This window comes from Dermacentor variabilis, chromosome 1 (genome assembly GCF_050947875.1).
Source record: "Dermacentor variabilis isolate Ectoservices chromosome 1, ASM5094787v1, whole genome shotgun sequence".
Taxonomy (NCBI): Eukaryota; Metazoa; Arthropoda; class Arachnida; order Ixodida; family Ixodidae; genus Dermacentor; species Dermacentor variabilis.
The window spans coordinates 192,206,806-192,229,417 of record NC_134568.1 but is presented as its reverse complement, the minus strand read 5'-3'; the positions used below and the strand labels follow the sequence as shown (position 1 = coordinate 192,229,417).

Here is a 22,612-nt window from a genome sequence, read left to right as displayed (position 1 = left end):
CTACACGTCTTCAAAATTTGTCTGAACCGTTTCAGGGGCCCTTTAAGTAGTTAACCTAGCTTTTTAGTGATTTGCCTGTATAATGTGATATACAGGGTGTCCCAGCTAACTTTAGCCAGAGTTTAAAAATATGAAAATGCCATGTAGCTGGACACAACAAAGTTTAACGTCGCTTGGAAATACTAAAATTATTTTTTTGCATTCTGCTTAATTAGATAATTAGTCCTAATTAATTAATCAACTTCTCAAATATTATAACTAGATGAAAAGTAGCAATGAGAAAATTGTAGAGCAACATGAAAAACTTGCAATACAGCTTTCTGTTGCTCAATATGTGCTACATAAAAGCGTCTTTCCGAGCCTGAAAGAAGCACGCAAATACAAGCAAAATTGTAGTGTCGTTGAGCAGAAATACAGGCAGGAAGAGAAATGGGGTGGACAGGACAGAAACTTCGTATTTCTGCTGAATGACACTACATGATGCACCAACTGGCCCAACAGTCTACGCTCCTGAACAAGCAATATTGCCACGTGACTGGCCACTCGAGGCGCTTTGACTTCTCTCTAGCTCTTCTGTATCGGTGGCGCCAATAGATTGCACCACTTTTCCTTGGGTACTGGGCTTTGTGGGTGCATCAGGTGCATTGAATGCTGTCACCGTATCGACGAGGGCCTGGCTCCAGTTCTGGTGCCAGGCAGTACAGCAGTAGACTTGACGTGCACTATATACGAAGAATCTTTCGAATATGCAAAAACGACTGTTAGCCTGTAGCTTCCAAGAAGCTGCAAGACCATAGGCTTCCGAACCGTAGATCTTGTCATACTTTATTAGTCTCTCTAAATGCACTGGACTTATTCTACAGAGGAGCATTTGAAATACCAAGGCCAAGCATGGAAATGGCAGTCATCAAATATCTTCTCCATGCTACTTTGAAAGCTCAAAAAAAAAAAAAAAAAAAAAAACGGCCACGGCGGCCGCATTTCGATGGGGGCGAAATGCGAAAACACTCGTGTACTTCGATTTAGGTGCACGTTAAAGAACCCCAGGTGGTCGAAATTTCCGGAGTCCTCCACTACGGCGTGCCTCATAATCAGAAAGTGGTTTTGGCACGTAAAACCCCATAATTATTATTAAGCTCAACAAAAAACTGTTAATGGAGAACTGCAAAGATACATGGAACACGGCTTGGACAGCATCTATAGATAACATGGTCAAACCAAAATTAATGTGGCTGAAGACAGGCAGCAGCTGCTTCATCTGTCATCACTCCATCTCTTTCATCTGAAAGACTTCTGGCCAAGCAACATCTTGTTGAGCACCCTTCATTTGAACACATTGCTGGGACTGATAAATGTAGTAGACTAAGCAAGGTGCACTCAAATGAAACTATGTGATGTGACTGATACAGCAAACCATGTGCTCATGGGAATGTGATAAAGGCCAAGTGAAGTACAATGCATTTTCCATGTCCAAATGCAGTCGACCAAATAAGGGAAGCACACTGCTGTGTGTCTGTAAAAGAAGAATGACATTCTGGGGTCACTGCATGACAAGGGCCATTTGGGTAAATGACGCTGCGGCATTTTTGTTTTGTTTTCAACGCTTGGGCCAAACCAACACTTCAAAGAAAACTGGCTTCGATGTCTAGCTGTGCTCTTCGTTTCGTGCTTCGAGGTACATGTGCATCTATGAGTGCGTGCTCATAAGTATTGAGCCTTACCTAGAAAAAGTTCAGCTATGAAGCTACAACTGTCACACTATTCTACATATTCCCCCAGGAAGTCAATGCACTTGAGACATCTGTCCTGTAACTTCTCAAGTACCTGCAAATAAAACTACTCAGTCTTCTGGTGCAACCACACCTTTGTAACATTAGTTGCCTCCAGAATACCTCCACATCATAGTTCCTTGAGGTGTTTTTTCAGATTGGGGAAAAGATGACAGTCAGAAGGAGTCAGGTCAGGCGAATAGGATGAATAGGGCATGACTTCAAAGCTTAAGGAGATCAGCATTGCTATTGTTTCACCTGCAGTATGCGATGAGGCATTATCATGCAACACTTTTTTCGCGACAGTTCTCGCGAGTTTTTCCTTGACATTTTGCCTCAACTTCTTTGGCCTGGGGGAATGACTGTGCCTTGTCTCGGGTTAACAGTAAATTCATGTCCTATTACAAGTTACCAGTTTGTCTAGGAAATCCAACTCACTTTTTGCAAAATGTTCCAAATCCAAAACAGCCACCGATGTCTCCACACATTTTCTCTTTTGTTCAGTTGTCAAATGCTTTGGGATCCACCTTGCTGCAACATTTTTCATTTCCAAGTCGTCATGAATAATGGCACCAACTCTCACGATATTCACAGATGTGTAGCAATACCTCTTCCTTGATATTCGGCGGTCCTCCATGGTCATGTCGTGGATGGCTTTTACATTTGCTGGCACAGACAGAAACAGGCCTTCTGCTATGTTTCTCACTTTCAACACCGAAATGGCCACTTTTAAAAATAGCAATCCAATGTTTAACAGTAGCATATGAAGGACCACTGTCACCTAGTTTGTGACATTTCATGGATCTTCTTCGCACCTTCACTTTGAAGAAACAGAAACCTAATTATGGTTCTGTGCTCTTCCACACTAGGCTTTTTTTGAGGTGCTGCCATGTTCACTTTGACTTGAAAATGAAAGATAACCTGAAAACATAGGCAACAGATTTTTGCACCTTGCTGTAGATGAAACGGCCAATATACCTGACAATTTACAGCTGTCTAGCTCAATTCTTTCTGAGTAACGCTCAATACTTATCAGGACCCCCTTGTAGCAACTTCAAAGAAAAATTGCACAAATTATTGATGATGATTGTCAATGTAAGCGAATAGCCTGAACGAATGAGAAAGAACGAGTGAACAGGCCTCTCCCCCCCTCCTTCCTGCCCCTCCCCGCAATTCTGTTGCACATATGGTGTTTCCAGGACACCAGGAAAACATGCACACAGCACTTTTGAGCACTCTTGTAAGGAATTTCCTCCAAAGGCCATAATTAACCTACTCAGTTTACAATAAACTTTGTATGCACATAGCACCTAAAACTTCCCTTACTCCCTCCAAATGTAAACTCAGTGGCACATTAATTTCGCGAGGGCCACACTGAAACATTCTATGCACATCACAAAACATTCGTACAGTGCACTCAAGTGCTTGCATAAATGTTTTACTCAAACCTTCTAATTTACGCACACATTTTGCCAGGTTGAGATAGTAAAATGTTCTAAGATGACTGTACTTCCCTGGATGCCATGAGAAAAAGATTTCTGTTAGTGCAGAGCCAGTTTGATTAAATCACATGGCAGCACTTAATGCAGCTCATGCAATTGCCCAATAGTGTGAGAAGACCTTCATTTATAAATTTTAAAAAATTTTTGTTCCAACACTTCGAATAAGGGAATGTGACACTTACACTTACATTCAAGCAATGAACAGTGTCAGATTGTAGCCTTTTGTATGGCAAAGTTCTGTGTATGCGTAGGCATGACAATAGTTTAGCCAGCAAATTTATGAGGCTCTATCTGTGGCACAGGAAGAAAAGTGTGAGATATTGCAAACAAGGGCCCTATGTCACAGACTATTTTGCTAATCAATATATGAACTTTTAAAAATATAGACTGTTTCCGTAAAGAGAGCTTCTGTAAATCCTTTAATTTTCCGCTATGTTTCAAAACAAGATGTTTATTCATTCATCTCCAATGTTTAAGAAAAAAGTGGTTTGATAGCCTGAATTATAACATTTAACAGATGCTCCTATTTGCACAAGATAATTCACAGACAAAAATTTATGTTTATACTTCAAGCTTATCGTCAGTGCTGTGAACATGCTGCACACACACAAGACTAATTTCATGGCTTGTGCAAGCGACGGTGGCATTAGAGAAATTGTCAAATTAAAAATGAGCAGAACATGCCTGTACATTAGAAAAAGGCACAATAACACACAAGATATGTTTCACACCTGATAAAGGTGTCTTTCCTTTATTTACACGACGACCAGGCGTTACATTCTTGCCTTTATTTACACGACGACCAGCCGCAACGTCAAAAACTTGCAAACCTTATTGCAAACTTCATTTGTAACACTCAAAGTAAAGCAATGCGTGAGAGCAGATTCCGGTAGTTGTGCTCTGTGGCATGCTCCAGAAAGCCAACCCAGTCTTCTTGAGCATCATTGTAGAAGTGGCTTTCCCTGCAAGTTAAAATTAGACAAGATGAACTGAACAAATGTGCAAACATGAAAGGCAATGTGATTTTTCCTACACTTAGTAACAAAGTTAAATCCCAATGATTGAACAAATAACATCGTTTGCAAATTTTTAATGCTCTGTAATTAAAAAGTCTAGTATATAGCTAAGTGAAGTGCAATGCACTTCACTCTTCTATTGGCAAGTCCCACTTCCGTGAAGGATGGCAGCTGATATGTGGACATGAAAAAGGCCATGCCCAGGCTTGGGAAATGCTAGACATGTGAATCATTTGCATTATGTTCAGGTATCAGTTCTCTAACATATTCCATAACTAAAAAGTATAATGAAAACATTTTATAAGTGAATACTTCCGATTTGAAAGCTACATCGTACTCAAGGATACTGGTTTTCATTCAGTTCCATCATCTACTTTCTTTCTAAACACTGAATGATTCCTCAGGTGTAATGCATGTGTAATGTGTAAATGCTGTCATCAGGCAACTGAAAAACATACATGAATAAAATTTGTTACAGCTAGAACCAAAAGTTACATTCTAGCATTCTAGTGACTGATGGCCTCAGAATTTTGATTAACACTACAGAAATTGTACAAAAATTAAGCAAAGATTCTTTTTCAATTAACAAATTGAAGCAGCAAGTTAAAGTCATTTCATAGTTCTATGTCTGCAGCTGATGGAGATTAAAAAAGAAGAAGAAATCAACATAGTACATTAAAAAAGGGTTCTGAACTGGGCTAGTTCTTTTACATGACAATTACATAACAATTTACATGCATTTGTTACCTCAGTTATAGGAATTTCACAGAAGTTCCATTCACAAAGCACTTTGTATGATATGACAAATTTGTCTGCTTTAATTGCATTACAATGGTACAGTTTGTATTACTGCAAATTCCATCTTGTAAAATAACTGAGTGCCTAATTCAAAAGCCTAGAAGGGTGCTCAGCCATCATGAAGAATACACACACAATAATAAATTCCAGCAACTTTTGGCTACCCCTCACGTTATGACATGCCAAACATCTCCAAGGCTCGTGCCTTTAAAGGCTAAACTACAGATTACGCTTTTGCTGGGCTTCGCTTGTCAAGGCACTGCAACCTTCCACACCCACTGTTGATGTTGATAAGTCCTCTAATGAGATGCTGCCAAGAACAAGTCGGAAAGGAATCAGCATTTAGAGCAAAAATTGCATCAATGTACCCTATTGTCATCTAGAGAAGATCAAGATGTCCTAGATGATGAAAGCTTGCTGTAGTTGGCTTCAACCAAGAGTACAGGCTTGGTAAGCCACAAATTATGTAAAAGTTAGATGCTGGTGCTACTACAAAATACCCACACCATTTCCCCATGATGTAATATAATGGCAACATCTGGCAAAGCGCAAGCTCTTGGGCCAGTTGGTGCATGATGCACTTGAAAAAGGGGGTACCAGCGAAACACAAAGGACACGCGCACAAGGAAAAGGTGTTAGACCAGCGAAACACAAAGGACGCGCACACAAGGAAAAGGTGTTAGACACGGACGGATGCTGGACATTCCAGCGTCCGTCCGTGTCTAACACCTTTTCCTTGTGCGCCCGTCCTTTGTGTTTCACTTGTATCCGCTTTTTCAAGTTCATCTGGCAAAGGCTAATTAATTGCTAGTTACATGCAAAAAATATTGAAAATATATTCAAAAATAAAATTATCAGCATGGCAATCGTTTTTGTGCATAAAAAGATCCAAATACGCAAAGATAGCATTAAATCTATGGTACACCCCAGCATTATCCCTACTTGCAGCGTGGGCATTAATTTCAAGAAGCGAGATCCAGCCTTTTTCTTTTTTACACTAAGAATGCAATCTTCCTTTACTGGGCACCCACAGTTCTAAAAGAAAAGTCACTTTGAGCTATCTGTCTACAATGTCCTAAAAAGAATAAACTTGCTTTGTTGCCTTCAGTATGGCAAGTACATGTCCCTTCAGTGCAGTGCCCTGGAAAAAGACAAACAAACAGTGTACATCAGGTGCACATGAATGGGTTAAAAAGAAACCAATAGAAAATAACTAACACATACCAAAGCTAAGTTTCATTTTGTAATGATCACACATATAATTTCTTTACTGCTTAGAGATATCTGCCAAACAGTTATAAAAAATGTAAAATACTAATTAACTTAAGAAACCACTAATGGCTTCAAAATCCAGAAATCTATGTGATTTCCCTTCATACTGTGAACTACACATGGGGCACTCCAGGTATGAGAGACATTCCGGCAAGGTAAGTAAAAGCAAATACTGCTGTTTAGGTTGTACTGGGGAGCATACAGAATCTGTGGTGGACACAGCAGCCTGCCAGGGCAATGAAACTGACAACCAGTCTGTCCAATTTGTGAAAAAATGTGATTTGTTTTAATGCAACACTCATATTTTTTTTTATATCCCACATAAGAGCAAAAAGCCTTCCTTTTTTTAGCATGCGTTACTAGAGTGGTGCCTCACTAAGTGAACACCTTGCTCAACAAACATGTTGCAGAGTGACCCGGGATCACCCACAATATTTAACTGGCAGAGCGAACCTGCTTTCTCTGAACGAACAAGAAGCATCTGCGTACAGGTGTGCCTGCTTATTTTCTGGTCATGTTTCCTTGCCTAGCCTCGCTTTCACATTGCTCTTGTCACACCTCTTGTGCTGAAGAAACAGCAGAGGCAGGTGACTTTGGATCAGTTCCTCCATCCCGGATCCTTTAAAAAGTGTGGGACAGAGACAGAAGTTCTTCACAGCAGTGCCTTCCACCTCATCCAGCTGAGGAAGACTGTCTCACTGAACTGAGAAATATTTCTAAATGTGCAGACAGGTGTAAATTTCACTAGTGAAAGAGCTACCTTCTTTGACCATCTCTCTCTCTTGATCTTGAATGTCCTCATTCCTTGGTAAATACATTGAAAAAAAATTTTTTTTCAATGTGTTGTGTGGAACAATTTTTGCATTTTCACATTATCACAGGGTCCGGGAACAAATTATTAGGCTTCCCCTAGAAAAAGAATTGTGAAACACTTCCCAAAGAATGAATGTCTTGCAGAACCAACCCGGCCATGGAATGAATTAAGTTCTTTCTTTGAGGCACAACTGCATTTATGCGATATGCAAATCTTATGAAATGATTATAATTCATAACTTGTTCTTATCCTTAAGTACAAGCTAGAATTTGTCTACAAGGGTTGCAAGTTTCAGAAAGTTAAAACATCCTGCATTAATATTTCAAACCTGCCTGAGGGATTTTTTTTTTGCCATACAAATTTAGTAAATATACTGTAAACAAGACGAGATAATTACTCTATGCACACTGAGGAGTATGAGAAGGTACAGATGTGAAGTTTGGGAATAAGGCAATTTAAGATATGCAAAAGACTGCAGCAATATTGCAACAAAACAATAACAAATTGGGTGATATGTGGTGTTTTATGGTACAAGAGCGATTTATAGTCAGAGTGGCAAAAACATGATAATGTACCATCAATGCAGTAGACACTAGACCTAACACAGATGTAAAAAGGCCTAAAAGTAAGGTCCTGAAAATATGAGCATGCATTTTGTGAAGTACGTTGCAAGATAATATAGTTAGAATATAGGCTAAACAAAACTTGGCATGTCAACATTTCCTTCACTGGAGAACTACGACATACCAGGGCTATGATTACAACAGCCTTGAGACTAGTAAAATACATATGTAAGCGTTGCAGCTACAATCTCCATCAAAGGCTGTGCTATGAATCTGGGTAGAAATGCTTTTCTTTCCATTTATGCCTCAGAAAATTCTATAAATGCATGGGATACTGCAAGATTCTCACCACAGCTGTCACAAATGGCAAGCTCACTGGAACAGATTTTAGTAGTGTAGCTATGAGATGCTGTATTAAAGTGCATAATTTTTTGTAGTTTTCTTAAACGTACAAAACAAAAATACATGCAATTGTAGGCAGGCTTTCTCTACACCTCTGAGTTGTGGTGTCGATGGCACCTGAGGGTCAGAGAATGGATGCTGAGGCATGACAGTAGAGGTATGCAGTGTACAACGGCGTTGATAAGTTTTTCAGGTAACCATGAAAAAAAGAAAATGCAACAGCCTGGAAAACGTAACCGTGAGGAAGGCTGCAGACCGGCACAGCAACATCAGAAAGAACTCTGAATGGCTGCCAGTACAGTTATTTGGTGTCTCAGCCTTTTTACTGGGACCGGTGACTGCATGTGCATGCATGTGTAATTAAGAGAGGCATACAATGTTTCGTGACAGTGGCCCCATTCAACTTTTAATATGCTTCAAGGCAATATTTCGCATGTGCTTCATCAGATAACACGGCTCTATTGCGGCAAAGCTGACTACAGAGAACCAGTGTTTATGAAACGCATATTAGACTAGTGCCGGCCACTAAATCAATGTAGCTTCCCCTCAACGCATCTGGCACAGTGCATGGTTCCCGGATGGTCTTAGCCAATGCACACTTCTTTGGGTGCTTCACCAACTGCTCTGTACATGTTTTATACTGACATGCTCTTGCATCGCCTGTTTCCTGCAACTTCGGTTCTTAGTGCAAACTTTCATCGCTTGAACTAGGGTGGTTGCTTGGGCTAGTTGGTAATTCATGATCAAAAATAACGTACAGCGCAAAGCACAAGGACAGCGACAGACGACATACACAGCGCTGTGTATGTTGTCTGTTGCTGTCCTTGTCCTTCGCGCTGTACGTTTTTTTCATCGCTTGTTGTAACATGCTTCATGCTGCAAAGTGGCAGTAGCTTGTTGCAATGTACTGGGTGGCTACATCACTAAACTTACGTGACCACGGTGTTCATTACAGAATGGCAACATATCGAAGGGGGGAACATAATACATAGGAGTCATTGGGATTAAGGTCTAGGCCATGAGAACATGACATAGTAGCTGGGAAAATGCAACAGCGAGGAACGTATCGATGTGGTTTTACTACAGCCACTGTGACAGCATTAGATGTGCTTTTCCCTGTCTTCTCATTTAAGTTATGCTTTGATCTTTTCACATGTAAAAACAGAATGTCCAAGCACAATACCACATGAGGAAACTTAGTAACGTGTGACTTCTCAATCTGTGGAGCCATGGAAGATGTCATCACAACGGCTGAAAACAATTTGTAAACACATTTTGTAATGGTGCTTCGTGCTTCTATACTTACGCTTTCTTGGACAGCAGTTGCAAAGAGAGGAGGGTAGAGGGATGTGATGAAGTCATCCATGAATGAGCTAGATGTCTGAAACAGATCAGCTATTTTGTCCAGGTCTGTGTTCTCCTGCATGTTTATGCACCGGCCACGAGAATTCACAACAGCGCTCACTTTGCGCATAGTAATGCGGACTGTCTTCACGAGTCCCATGCCTGCCACAAAAATATTTGAAAGACAAATCATCAAGAAAATCAAGAGAAAGCAGAAACTACACTGTGTAATGACTTGCAATGGCCAAGCAAAATATTTCAACTGAGTGAACTTACATAAATGAAAACTAACATATCCACACAAAATTGCAATAAAAGCTAGTATATTTATTTCTTGTCGAGCCCTTTCCTGTGCCTTAACTGACACTGGTAGCAGGTACTGAATGGACCTTTTTCGGGTCGGTAGAGTGCTACTAGTGGCGACTGCCAACAATACAACTGGGGGTCTAGATGGTGCAGTTCAACGGGTCCAACTGCGTGCTTCAGTTGGTGTCACAAAGTGGGTGCCTGCGCCCTTCTCAAGATGGCCGCCATTTCCGCCGCAGCCACAGTGCCGCTTACATGGTGGTAGGGAGGCAAGCTCCCTATTGTTCCTGAGCTCGCCGGACCGGTTGGTCATGTGGGTTGCCAGAGCGTGACGAGGGACGAGGCGGCTCGGCGAGCGAGCAGAGTGATTTGGAAGAGGGAACAGCGTGGTCTTGCACCGATAGACAGCTGAAGATGTGGTCGGCCGGCTGAACTCTCCAGGCCGAAGTCTTCACCGGTCGATCGACAGACAGTGCAAGTCCGTCAAGATCTTCGGCAGCGAGGTACCAGCAGCCCGACGCTCTTCAGATCAGGATCTCGGCAAGCACGGCACAGATAAGCCTCGTGTTCCAACACTCTCAGAACTTTCCGCCGGACTCTTTTCTTTAATAGTGCTTCGCCTTTCATTTAATTAATCATTGCGTGGTAATTCTTGCATGTTCTGTTAGTGTAGTGTTTGCCGCGTTTATTGTCGCGCATATTTTTTTGTTATTTCGCGAGTGTTAGTAGTTTCTACGTGGTGGGCTTTGTGTCACGCGTCGCGTCAGGGCATGTGTTCTGTGTGACCCGCACGCCTTCCGCAAAGCATGACACCATCCGCTGTAGTTTGTATATTCTTTTTTTCATGATGTCTCGGGCATGATGTCTTGGGCATGATTTTACTTTATTAAATTCAGTGTACGCTTGTTCATCGCCTCCCGTCTCATGCCTCTGGTTCACGGTTGATCAGGCAGCAGTCGCCGGTCGCCGGCAGTATCGCCGGTCAGCAGTCGAACCATCAATAAATGCACACGGGGTGGGTTTGTTGTCGCCCCATCCCCTCCGGTTCGGAGTTTGCGAATACGTTACCACCAATCTTTGACAGTCGCGGTGAGCGTTCAAGCAGGTTCATGCGCTGTCCCTTTCTGTGTGTGTGTGTGTGTGTGTGCGCGTGTACGCACGTGCGCTATTGTGACTTGCTTGTTCGAACTGGTTCAGCACTGCTTAGAAGACGGCCATGATCCATTTGTGTTGACAAAGAATAGTGCCTACTTTGTCTGATACAGGCAGTGAGCAAGAGGGACACGAGGACAAGAGAGAGGTGTTGTGCCACACCTAGACCCAACTTTCAGCTGATTTTAATTGTCCTAGTTTATCATGAGCAACATGTATCACTGGTAGGGTCACCAGCCCATATTCACAGCATTTCCACTGCACCCACTGCATTGGCAGAGTAGGCAACCCCCAGTAGTAATGGCATCACAGTTGCACATGCCCTGAAGGCACACCTGGAAAAGATCCATTTTACACTGCATGCTGATCCATTACTGTGCTGCTCTTGGTGTGATCGAGATTTCTACCTGTCTCAAACTTGGCAAATGAAGGAAGGCTATGGGACCTTATTAAAACAGAGTACTCTGCACCATAATGCTGTTTGTGCAAATTTATCCTTTTAATGCTTTAGCATTAGGAGTGTTGAAGTGGAAAAAAGTGTGTGTGTGTGAAGTGTTGGAAACCAGTCATGTGGTAGAGGTGTATATATATATATAAATATAGTGTAATTGATGGTGGTCTGCCCCGGACCATCGTCAGTTGCACTTCACTCCTTGAAGAGGCAGGACCAGGACATGTATAGAGCGAGTTCCTGGCCAACACTTTGCAATGTGGTTAACACGGTTTAAATCATGGATCTGTTACCTCGAAGAGGTGCAACGTAATGCCTAATGCATTTCTCTCACATTTACCAGTAAAGCACCACTGAATTTCTTTTGAAGAGTAATTTATTCTAAGCAATGGCGTTTTTACAATTGTAGCTGCTAATTATGAAATATTCTTGTACGGCCATTTTGAACTTAATGTAATTCGTATTTAGGCAGTTTTACAAAGCCATCGGCCTTTAAGTATACACCGAAATAGAAAGCAAACTGCTACATGTCATCTAGAGACTGCTACTAGAGCTTTCAAGGAACACTAAAGAGAAAAGTTAGTTGAGCTGTGTTAGTAAATTATCCTTCTACAATACCAAAAAAGCCACTATTACAGTGACAAGAGGCTTAGTAAGCCAGAAAAGGAGCAAGAATGAAAGACGGAGGTGACAGCGTCTTGAAGTTGGTGCACTAAATCGCCGACGCCATGGATTTTGATTATGTGTGCTCAGGCCTAGTTAACTTGTTATCAGTAAAGATGGACCATTTTTATTCTGAAAGAGCTAAAACAGCTAAAATATTAGAAAATACTCTGAAATCTGCCACATCAGCGATGTACTGGTGCTGAGGTTTCAGTGCAAAATTTAAAAAACAGATATTTGACCTTCCTTTGCTCTCCTACTATAATCAACCTACTACTGCAAAATGAACTATAGAGTTTTAGAAGTCTGTCAGTCTAAGCTGATTTAGTGTTTCTCTTTAAAAGAAGTGATAGCTTTTCAGTAGGTTAGCACACTATTCAAACAAATGTTTCATGAGCAACATTGCCTAAATGTCGTGTTGAGTGTAAAATGCAGCTGAGCACATGAAGAGATCAAGAGCTTGAGCAAATCATCCTTTCGGCTTTAGTCCAGTGCATCGTGAGGAGTAGGACCTTTGAAAGAATCACCATAGCCTTCACAGTTTATCAAGTTAGAGTGACATGGGCTACCGCTGGTTTCACACTTTCAAATCTCCCCCAAGTTCATTAAAAAATCTAAGAGTACTTAAACTGCTACTACAATGACAAAACATGACTCACAGATTGAGGACCATTGCATCAAAAAGAACAATTCCAATTCTAATTCAATGATGTAGAAAAAGCAGGTGAGAGTGAAAGAGGAGAGCCACCCTAGCAGTAAGAGTACAGAATAAGCGCAAATTGATTGTATCTTTCATGCACTACCATGTTGCCAGAACTTGCCACTTAGGGAAAGAAAGGAACAGCCATAAAAAAAAAAAAAAATAGCCCTCCTTTTAAAGTAAAAGGGCAAAGAGCAGATTAGACACAAATAGTTGTTTTCTTGCACCTGGTGAATCTGTCAACCTATTTCCTGTATTTCCCGGACTATAAGTCATGGTTTTCCCCAAAAATGTTTGTTGGTACATCTAGTACAATGGTGCGACTTATACAGGATGCACTGTAATTACTGTCACATTATTATACATAATTCTGCCTCTAATTTTTAACATTTCTCCACATCATTGCTTCAAACATTCCTGTAATCTTTCTTCTGTATACTGACAGTATTTCGTGCAAGTTTGTTTATTTTCTGGGAAATTGCACACCCTAGCCCACAACGACTCACAATTTCGTCATTGAATGAGGCCGAATACCCCTTCTGAGATTGCCAACATTCTAAAAATTCACCGCAGAATTACTTACTGGGCTCTTAAGCAGTGCACACTTAAGGATTTACCCAGTGCTGGTCGCATTGTCTCTGTGGAAACTTGTCACCTTAAGAAAATTTTGCAGAAGAGGATCCTATGCTAGCCACTGTAGAATATCAGAAAGCTGGGCTTGGGAGCTTAATGTGTCAGCGAGAACAATTAGAAGAGCCGTGTGAAGGGACCTCAAGAGGTTCTGTAGGCTTCAGAAAAGGAATGGACTGACAAAAGTGCAGAGAAAAGTGTGGTGGAGAAAATGCCAGTTTCTGCTAGCATGGGCGGCAAGAAAGAACACTCGGCAACTGCTTTCACCAACGAGAAAATTATCATGGTAGAAGTCCGTCACAACACTCTGAACTCTTGTGTGCTTGTTTTGATGTCAGAGCTTAGTGAGGCAGCCACTTGGACAGTTTTCCTAAGCTCCCATCTGGAATCTGTCATGGAAAGCCCTGCATTCAAGGGCTCTCTTGAAACTCTGGTGTCAGTGTTATGTTTTATTGCATCATGTTTTAACGAAAGCCCATTGCCATAGCCCACATCACTGCCTAGTCACCGTCATTATTTTAGCACCTATATGTTCTACGCCACTTACAGCGACTGGTTTTGGGCCCTTTTACAGCCATGAGGAATTCACTGTGCACGCCATCCATAATACATCGTTAACATTACCACTTGTCATGGCGCTCTTTGGTCAAACCTGGCCCTTGCGCCATAAAATACCACACATCATCATCAATCTGTCATGGTGTGAACTGGCATAACCTCCACGGACTGCATTCCTCTTGTTTTTCTGCCATAAGGCCCAGATATCGATATAGACACATAACCTAAAAAAATTCTAGAGCCTCAATCGCTGCTCTGGTCTTAGCACCACTTCAGCGTCTTGAACTTTGCAGCGATACCAAGACCTAGCACACAAATAAACAATTTAATCGACACCACCGCAGTGGTGTCGTGCTCTCATGCCAGACTTCACTCCAGCTGAAGAGTGGCCGGAAAGATACCCCGACTTAAACCCAATGGACTTCTGTATGTGGTCTATTCTTGAAGCGGAGGCCCTGCGTCTATCAGCACACCAGCGTGGTGGCTCTGAAAATTTGCTGGAGGGACCATGGAGAAAACTTCTCCTGGGGATACCTTGTGCACTGTGATTAAGGCCAAGAGCTGACATATTTAATATACTTTACAAAATGTTTTGAATTGCATTCCCAAAATATCAGGCAAATGCTCAACAAAAGCTTTTCTGAAATTTTGTATGATCAACCAAAATATTAGGCATAAACCTCATGGTGCACTCTGTATATGCTAAAGATATACTACACTAATAATGACCTAAAAATTACACTTTTTTCGCCACCGAGCCATTTGTCATTCCGTATTGATCATCAAATGAAGAAAAGCAATGTATACCTCGAAGCCTTCATCCCGAAAACAAGCCTTCCCGCATCCATCGTCACTATCACAGATCATGATGTGTTCGAGTCAGCTATCTGTGACCATGTGCTGCCTAATTAGCCATATTTTTTTTCTTTTTCTATTGCCACTCCTCTCTGTAATGCCTGTACGGCATTGAGAGTAAATAAATGAAATGAAATGAAAAACTATGTACACTGGCACGAGCAATATGAGTGTTCCTTTGTTTTCCCCGAGCACACTACACCGCAGAAGCAATGCCAGCAAAATGCCTACAATGTCTTGCAAAAGTTATTCGCGACGGTGATGGTGACTCGTGATGGTGACTGAGCAATGCTGCTGGCTGAAATGGCTGAACTTTTTGAGTGAATCAGAGGATGAGGCACTCGGTGGGTTCGAATGATGTGAAATAAATGTTGATTTTCTGCTACTAAGAGGAGTGCTGGTTGAAGTGTATTTCCACTAGAACTTGCGGCTCAAAATTTTTTACTGAAATTTAGTGCTCTGAAATGGGCAAGTACGGCTTACAATGAGTGTACAAGACAGCATAATCATGTTTCATCCTGATGACTGAGTTAAAATAGGTGCGCATCTTCTTATACACTGGTGTGCACTACATACCAATATTGTCTTCAACACTCCAAAAAAGTGGGGGTGGTGCGAATTACAGTTAGGAAAATATGGCAAGTGCGAAAGACAGTAGAATAAAGCAGACTAACCCTTTGCTTTTGCACTACGTCATTAGGAAAGTCTGTTTTAAGATTTGCAAACCTCTTACGCAGTACTGATGTGCATCTGCTTTGCAAAATGAGAAAGCAGTTACCTGAAGAGCAGTAGTTCTCGGCTCTCTAATCCCTCAACAAAAGCATATCAAAATTGTAAATATGACCCTACTTAGACTGTCTACTCTAGACAAAGGTGACATATATGACTCATAATTATGCCACTATTTTGTGAATGATACATTTCTCAATATCTTGTAGCTGAAGTAAAGATTTTATCTAAACTGTAAATGCTCATGTTGAATTTGCCTGTTCCAAGGATTTTATCAGCTGAAGTCATAACTTTCTTGTTGCAGAGCTATGAACTTCTAAGTTTAATGCTACATGTGTTTTGCTTTTTTTTTTTCAATTTTGGAGGAGGAGGAATCAAATAGTTGCAGTGCTCGACTAATTAGAGCAATCCTGCCATTTGCATACATTTGAACAGGTCTTCAGTTGCGAGTCTCAGCTGCCCCACATGACAGGCCACAGTGGAACCTCGACTCAATTTTAGGAGTTCAAGTTCATGCAACCATCGCTCGCACTTTCTGGCTGCACTGACCGGCATGGGGAGCTGCAAGACTAAGCTTGGATCAACCAATGTTAGGCAGCAGCTGTATGAAACTGGGTGAGATAAAAGTCCTGCCACCAATGTAGAAGTACTTATAGAGCCTTCTTACAGATTTACTCTGGCAAATCAGACAACAAAGAACGCAGGTGCAACAATGGAACTTCAATTCTGAATAGAGCACCAAAGGCAAGCGAAAAAAAAAAAAAGGAAACGGCTACACTGGTAGACTACCTTTTGGAAGACAGCCTTTCGTCAATAGAAAGTGATTACCTATCAGAGAACCAGAGAAAAGTGCAACTGAAGGCCCAAATCCCACTCTCAATTTGTGACACTGTCTTTTGACATTACAAATTTCACTCTCTCCCCAGAGACGTGGACCTTTTTTCTTTTAACACTGATTTAATGTCTTTAAAAAAGAAAAAAAACTGAAAAAAAAAAATTGCACTTGGTGTGATGCCGTCAGTGTCAACTTGCCTAATTTTGATAAGGGTTGCGGAAAAAGTCTACAAAGGTTGCCATGTTAACTTCTTTTAAATGTTAACAGTGAACTTCGATTAGCCCTTTAGTGTTCTTTACAGAATGAAACACCTAAGAGAGATTGATACAGAGTTTCAATATTGTGTGTAGGTAAAATATCTGGGCATGTTTGCCAAATTAAGCATCAGGGAAGGTGAACAGGAAAAGGAATATCACATCAAATGGCCTGCCACTGGCAGGCCGAACAATGCAGACTATAATCCTACAATGGCACTCTGCTAAACTAAATAACTAAATAGGAATGATTGCTGAACAGCAGAGCACAATGTCAAAAACAAAAGGGAGTAGACGTAGACTTAGTTGGAAACCAGCGCTGCCTCTGCGACACTGTAACGGCGGCATGACGTGCCATGGCAAAGTGATGGTGATGCGGCCATAGCAGTGTCGAAGGGAAAGTTGCCGCAGGGAGGGGGATGTCCCTGCAGCACAGTCTCAGGAACAATAATGTATGCCTGGGTCCCACGCAAGAACCCAGATGCCAGAAAGGAAGCAAGAGGAACTTAGAAAGCTATGCGGGGTCCCAAGGTCTCAGTGCATTCGCCGTTGACAAGCACAGATTGAGATGTCTTTGCCATGCGCTACAATTCGGCAATGTTTCACCAACTAGCCCAGACATACACTTTCATTTCACCAGTTAAGTAGCAACTCAAGTTCCCATATGCTATTGCAATAAAATGAGTGTTTGCTTGGGGATGAGAAAGAAGCTGCAGGTGACATTTGCCATCCACAAATCCACCTCATGCACTATGTTCTAAGCAGATCTTAGAACATATGTCCCAGCATGAGGACTAATTACTCTAAAAAAATGTTACAACTTTTGAGGCTTAGCTTGTTCCATAATGATGGTGTCTACTTACTTTAGCACTCTGCACTCACTATTTTCCTTTCAGGAATGCTGCAATTAGCTATTTAAAAAATTACTCCTCTGGCTAAATTGCAATCTCATGCAGCATTTTTAAAGTAACGGTACCCCCTCTAGTCCTTTCAAAACCTGAAAACTAACAAGTGCACCTGTAAACTGTTGCACCATAAAAACTGCCCATTAACAAATACCAGTACCCTGCCCATGTTTTAGCAGACAAAATTGCACAGACCTACTATTTCTTTTAAGATACGGCATAAAAAGAATGAGTAAAAGAAAATGAAAGCATTCCCTGACACTATGCTCAGCTGCTCTCAAGCCATCTCAGCTGTGTCAGAGCCTCTATCAACATAGAAAGCAAAATCAGATTGCATATGACAAAAAGGAAATGCTGTCACTGCAAGGGGAATACTGTAAACGGTTGACAGACGCTTCATTCAAAAGAACACATACACAACAGCAAGTACCTGGGACAAGCAACTCCCTGTCCTCTCCAGACCAAATTAAAGCACGAGTTTGGTTGAAGCCATTGCGAACAGGCATACGCGGCATATCCACTGCCAGAGCTTCATCTTCATCCATTGACTGCATCAATAAAGAAGTGGTAAAAATTTATTATTTTGCAAGAAAATGTGAACATAAAGTAAAGTGCAGCACCAGGGCCAATATTTTTGATGCAGAGGCATTTTGTTTCTTGTGTATGCTTCATTTGAGCGGAAATGAAAATTAACCACAAACCAAGAAATGAACTCCAACGAGCAAAGTGATGCCTCGCTGTTTCCTTTTCAATCTGGTAACAAAGCATTTTGGTATGAAAATTTTTGCAACGTGTAGTATACAGCAGGGTTGGGCAAAGGTAATTTGCAATTGTATCATGATACAGATGTGTACGTGTGTGTGTGTATATATATATATATATGTAACCGGACAAGGTTATTAACGAACAAATCAACAACACGGAAATCGATGCAGTTTTTAGGTTGTTGAGTTCTTAGTTGTTTTAAACACTGACAATGCAGGTTTTAATTCACTTGTTTCAAAGACATTGCCATGTTTCCCAAGTGCCTTGATCCTTTAGAATTGACGCACAAAATTCCTAATGAGGGCTTCATCAGATATTTAGATTTAGGGCTGCATTTTTGCACCCAGCATACCTGCTGGGGGCATGGCATGAGCCGAGGGGGAAAAACACTGTGCTTCCTTTCAGATCCGCTCATTCTAAATTGGTTATTTCCCCTTGTTTTGACAATGCCCTAAAAAGATCTTTTGAGTGCAGGGAGGAAGACAGTCTACTAGGAGAGGCTAAATGAATGGCTGAGACTGGCTATCCTGCTCTGTTACTGACTTCGGTGGTGGAAGATTTGCTGAAGCGGTGCAAAGTGGGAATACACAATCAAATGGTATGTCCTGAAAAGCCAAGAAAAAGTAGTAGTCGTACCCTACTTGCATCGCATTTCTTATAACCTCAAGAAGATAGGTAACAAAGCAGGCGCCCAGGTGGTGTTCCCTGCTTCTGAACACCTGCAGGGTCCTTGCAGGCATGTAAACAAGGAAGAAAAAGCAGTGGTAGTTACTTGTTCTACACAGTACTGCAGACGTTTTGTTGAGTGCACAGGCAATGCAGTTAATTCTGCTCCCCTGTCATGTAGTAAAGCATATATAAGTCGAACTGGCAGATGTCTAAACGAAAGCTTAAAGGAACACTATTATAACGTGAACATAGCAATTTCAGGGCATTTAGGAATACACTGCCGAGATTGCGCATGTGTACCACATTTTGAAAGTACAACAGTGCTTAGCCACTCCTCTGACAAGGTAACTAGATTAATAGACAAAGCAGCAAATATGGATAAACTGGATGGCAAATGTGTAAGCATGGTGTCCCTGACGCTGACTGGAAAAGAGAAAAGGTTTCTTGGTGTGTGTGTTTAGAGGAACATGTAGTTGTGATTAAGCGGCCAACATGGGCAGACGATTGTTGTATACGTTTCTTTATTTTCATGTGTCATGTGTATGCCATATACTTCGTACACTTCCGAAAATAAAAGTGGCTGTAAGTCAGTGCATGTGTGTGTTACCTTCTCGTCCTTGTCTTTTTGCGCTGCTATTCGTTCACTATGGACCAATTACTGTCCCACAAAAGTAATTGAGCAATTACTCTAATGTAATCTATTACTTAGGTTATTTTCCTTTCAAGCTTTATTAACAATGCAAAAATACAGTAAACAAAATGAGATGGCCTGGCTCTTTCAGTGCATCTTCTCCAGCCCTTCATGCATTGTTTGTCTTCACTAACAACTGCTTTTCAAAAGTTGCGTTGGTCATCTTCCCTCGTTTTCTTGTGAGGGCATCAGCAGTAATGCAATGAAAACTTGCTCAACATGCACGCCGGAGGGAAGGATGGTGTTGTAAGGTGTGAACACCAGACAGGAAAATTAGGCAACAAAGGTCAGGAACTATCTAATGAAAATGGAAAAAGCAGTCCAAGCTTACTGAACATTAGCTTATTGACGTGGTGGCGCTCGGGCCACATAGAAGTGCAAATATATTATGCAAACAATATAGGATGCGTGACCTCCTGTTAGGATCAGGATACAAACACTGAGCGCTGAATTTGCCTGTCTGAATATACGCATCCACAAGGCTGCTGTGTGGCACAATTGTGAACATTTTACTGTAGTTCCCGCCCGTTTTAGGTACTCAAAGCTGCGTCACCTGCCACAGGTTGTCTTGTCAAAGTAACTGCAAGGTTGTAACCTTGCAGTTACTTTGGCTACTGAAAAAAAAAGTAATTTATTTACAGTGAGCATTACCGAGTAAAATAATTTTCAATCAATTACAAAACTACCAGAAAATGCAATTGATTACAATAATTAAGTTTGATTTGTAATGTACAAGTCTGCAAGTTAAGATAAAACACATCTAATTCCCTACTATAGCTCCCCTCTAGTAGCCGCTGCAAGTTTGCAGGTGTTCACTTGCAAATTCCTTATCTCCCGCCAACAGACATCCTTTCTTTCAAATTTCTCAACTAACATATATGAATTATTTTGACATTCTAACAATGTACTATATCACCATTCCGCAATAGTCTACATGCATCAGACAATGCAGGTACCCTGCACGATCAATTTTTTCATGTCTCCATGGCAATTGGGACGATATTGTTGGACAATAACTTTCGGAGATACAGTAGTTTCACTTTTATGACATTTCACATCACTTGGCGCCGGATTCATCTATGTACACAACTGACAGCATTTCTGATGGTGTGCCAAGCCTGCTATCTTCGCACAGTGTCAAGAGTGCCATCGGTCGTATACTTTTGACACTTCCAGTGCCGAGTTTCGCAAAGTCTCACAAACATGAAACAATCTCTGAAAGTGATTACCCCAGGATACTGGCCCTGGTACAATATACTAATTTGCGATTCAATCATAAAGTGGGTCAGCATCTTATTTTATTATGTGTTCATTTGTATAATTTTGTAATTGCTCCACATTAGGATTTAGTGTATCACCTGCATCTTACGCATTGAATAGATTACATCTGTTCTATGGACCTAAAAATGTTTGTAAATAATATATCGCAATATACACTTTTCATTTCTAGGCATCAGTCATCATCATCATCATCCTCAGCCTAGTTACGCCCACTGCAGGGCAAAGGCCTCTCCCACACTTCTCCAACTACCCCGGTCATGTACTAATTATGGCCGTGTTGTCCCTGCAAACGTCTTAATGTCATCCGCCCACCTAACTTTCTACCGCCCCCTGCTACGCTTCCCTTCCCTTGGAATCCAGTCCGTAACCCTTAATGACCATCGGTTATCTTCCCTCCTCATTACATGTCCGGCCCATGCCCATTTCGTTTTCTTGATTTCAACTAAGATGTCATTTACCCGCGTTTGTTGCCTCACCCAATCTGCTCTTTTCTTATCCCTTAACGTTACACCCATCATTCTTCTTTCCATAGCTCGTTGCGTCGTCCTCAATTTCAGCAGAACCCTTTTCGTAAGCCTCCAGGTTTCTGCCCCATATGTGAGTACTGGTAACACACAGCTGTTATACACTTTCCTTTTGAGGGATAGTGGCAACCTGCTGTTCATAATTTGAGAATGCCTGCCAAACGCACCCCAGCCCATTCTTATTCTTCTGGTTATTTCAGTCTCATGATCCGGATCCGTGGTCACTACCTGCCCTAAGTAGATGTATTCCCTTACCACTTCCAGTGCCTCGCTACCTATCGTAAATTGCTGTTCTCTTCAGAGACTGTTAAACATTACTTTAGTTTTCTGCAGATTAATTTTCAGACCCACCCTTCTGCTTTGCCTCTCCAGGTCAGTGAGCATGCATTGCAATTGGTCTCCTGAGTTACTAAGCAAGGCAATATCATCAGCGAATCGCAAGTTGCTAAGGTATTCTCCATCAACTTTTATCCCCAATTCTTCCCACTCCAGGTCTCTGAATACCTCCTGTAAACATGCTGTGAATAGCATTGCAGAGATCGTATCTCCCTGTCTGACGCCTTTCTTTATTGGGATTTTGTTGCTTTCTTTGTGGAGGACTGCGGTGGCTGTGGAGCCGCTATAGATATCTTCCAGTATTTTTACATATGGCTCATCTACACCCTGATTCCGTAATGCCTCCATGACTGCTGAGGTTTCGACTGAATGAAACGCTTTCTCGTAATCAATGAAAGCTATATATATAAGGGTTGGTTATATTCTGCACATTTCTCTATCACTTGATTGATAGTGTGAATATGGTCTATTGTTGAGTAGCCTTTAAGGAATCCTGCCTGGTCCTTTGGTTGACAGAAGTCTAAGGTGTTCCTGATTCTATTTGCGATTACCTTAGTAAATACTTTGTAGGCAACGGACAGTAAGCTGATCGGTCTATAATTTTTCAAGTCTTTGGCGTCCCCTTTCTTATGGATTAGGATTATGTTAGCGTTCTTCCAAGATTCCGGTACGCTCGAGGTTATGAGGCATTGCGTATACAGGGTGGCCAGTTTCTCTAGAACAATCTGACCACCATCCTTCAACAAATCTGCTGTTACCTGATCCTCCCCAGCTGCCTTCCCCCTTTGCATAGCTCCTAAGGCTTTCTTTACTTCTTCTGGCGTTACC

General features: G+C 41.5%; 1 protein-coding gene across 1 annotated transcript in view; it reads right to left on the bottom strand.

The window, feature by feature from the left end:
* Positions 1–3,990: 3,990 nt before the first annotated feature.
* Positions 3,991–22,612, bottom strand: part of LOC142590333 (cyclin-D1-binding protein 1 homolog) — a 72,547-nt gene continuing 53,925 nt past the window's right edge. The window contains exons 6-9 of the mRNA XM_075702381.1: positions 17,949–18,066; positions 9,443–9,642; positions 6,180–6,226; positions 3,991–4,233 (exon numbers count right to left, since the gene is read on the bottom strand). Coding sequence (XP_075558496.1) covers positions 4,128–4,233; positions 6,180–6,226; positions 9,443–9,642; positions 17,949–18,066 — 471 coding nt within the window. The 3' untranslated portion in view covers positions 3,991–4,127. The remainder of the gene's footprint in view (positions 4,234–6,179; positions 6,227–9,442; positions 9,643–17,948; positions 18,067–22,612) is intronic.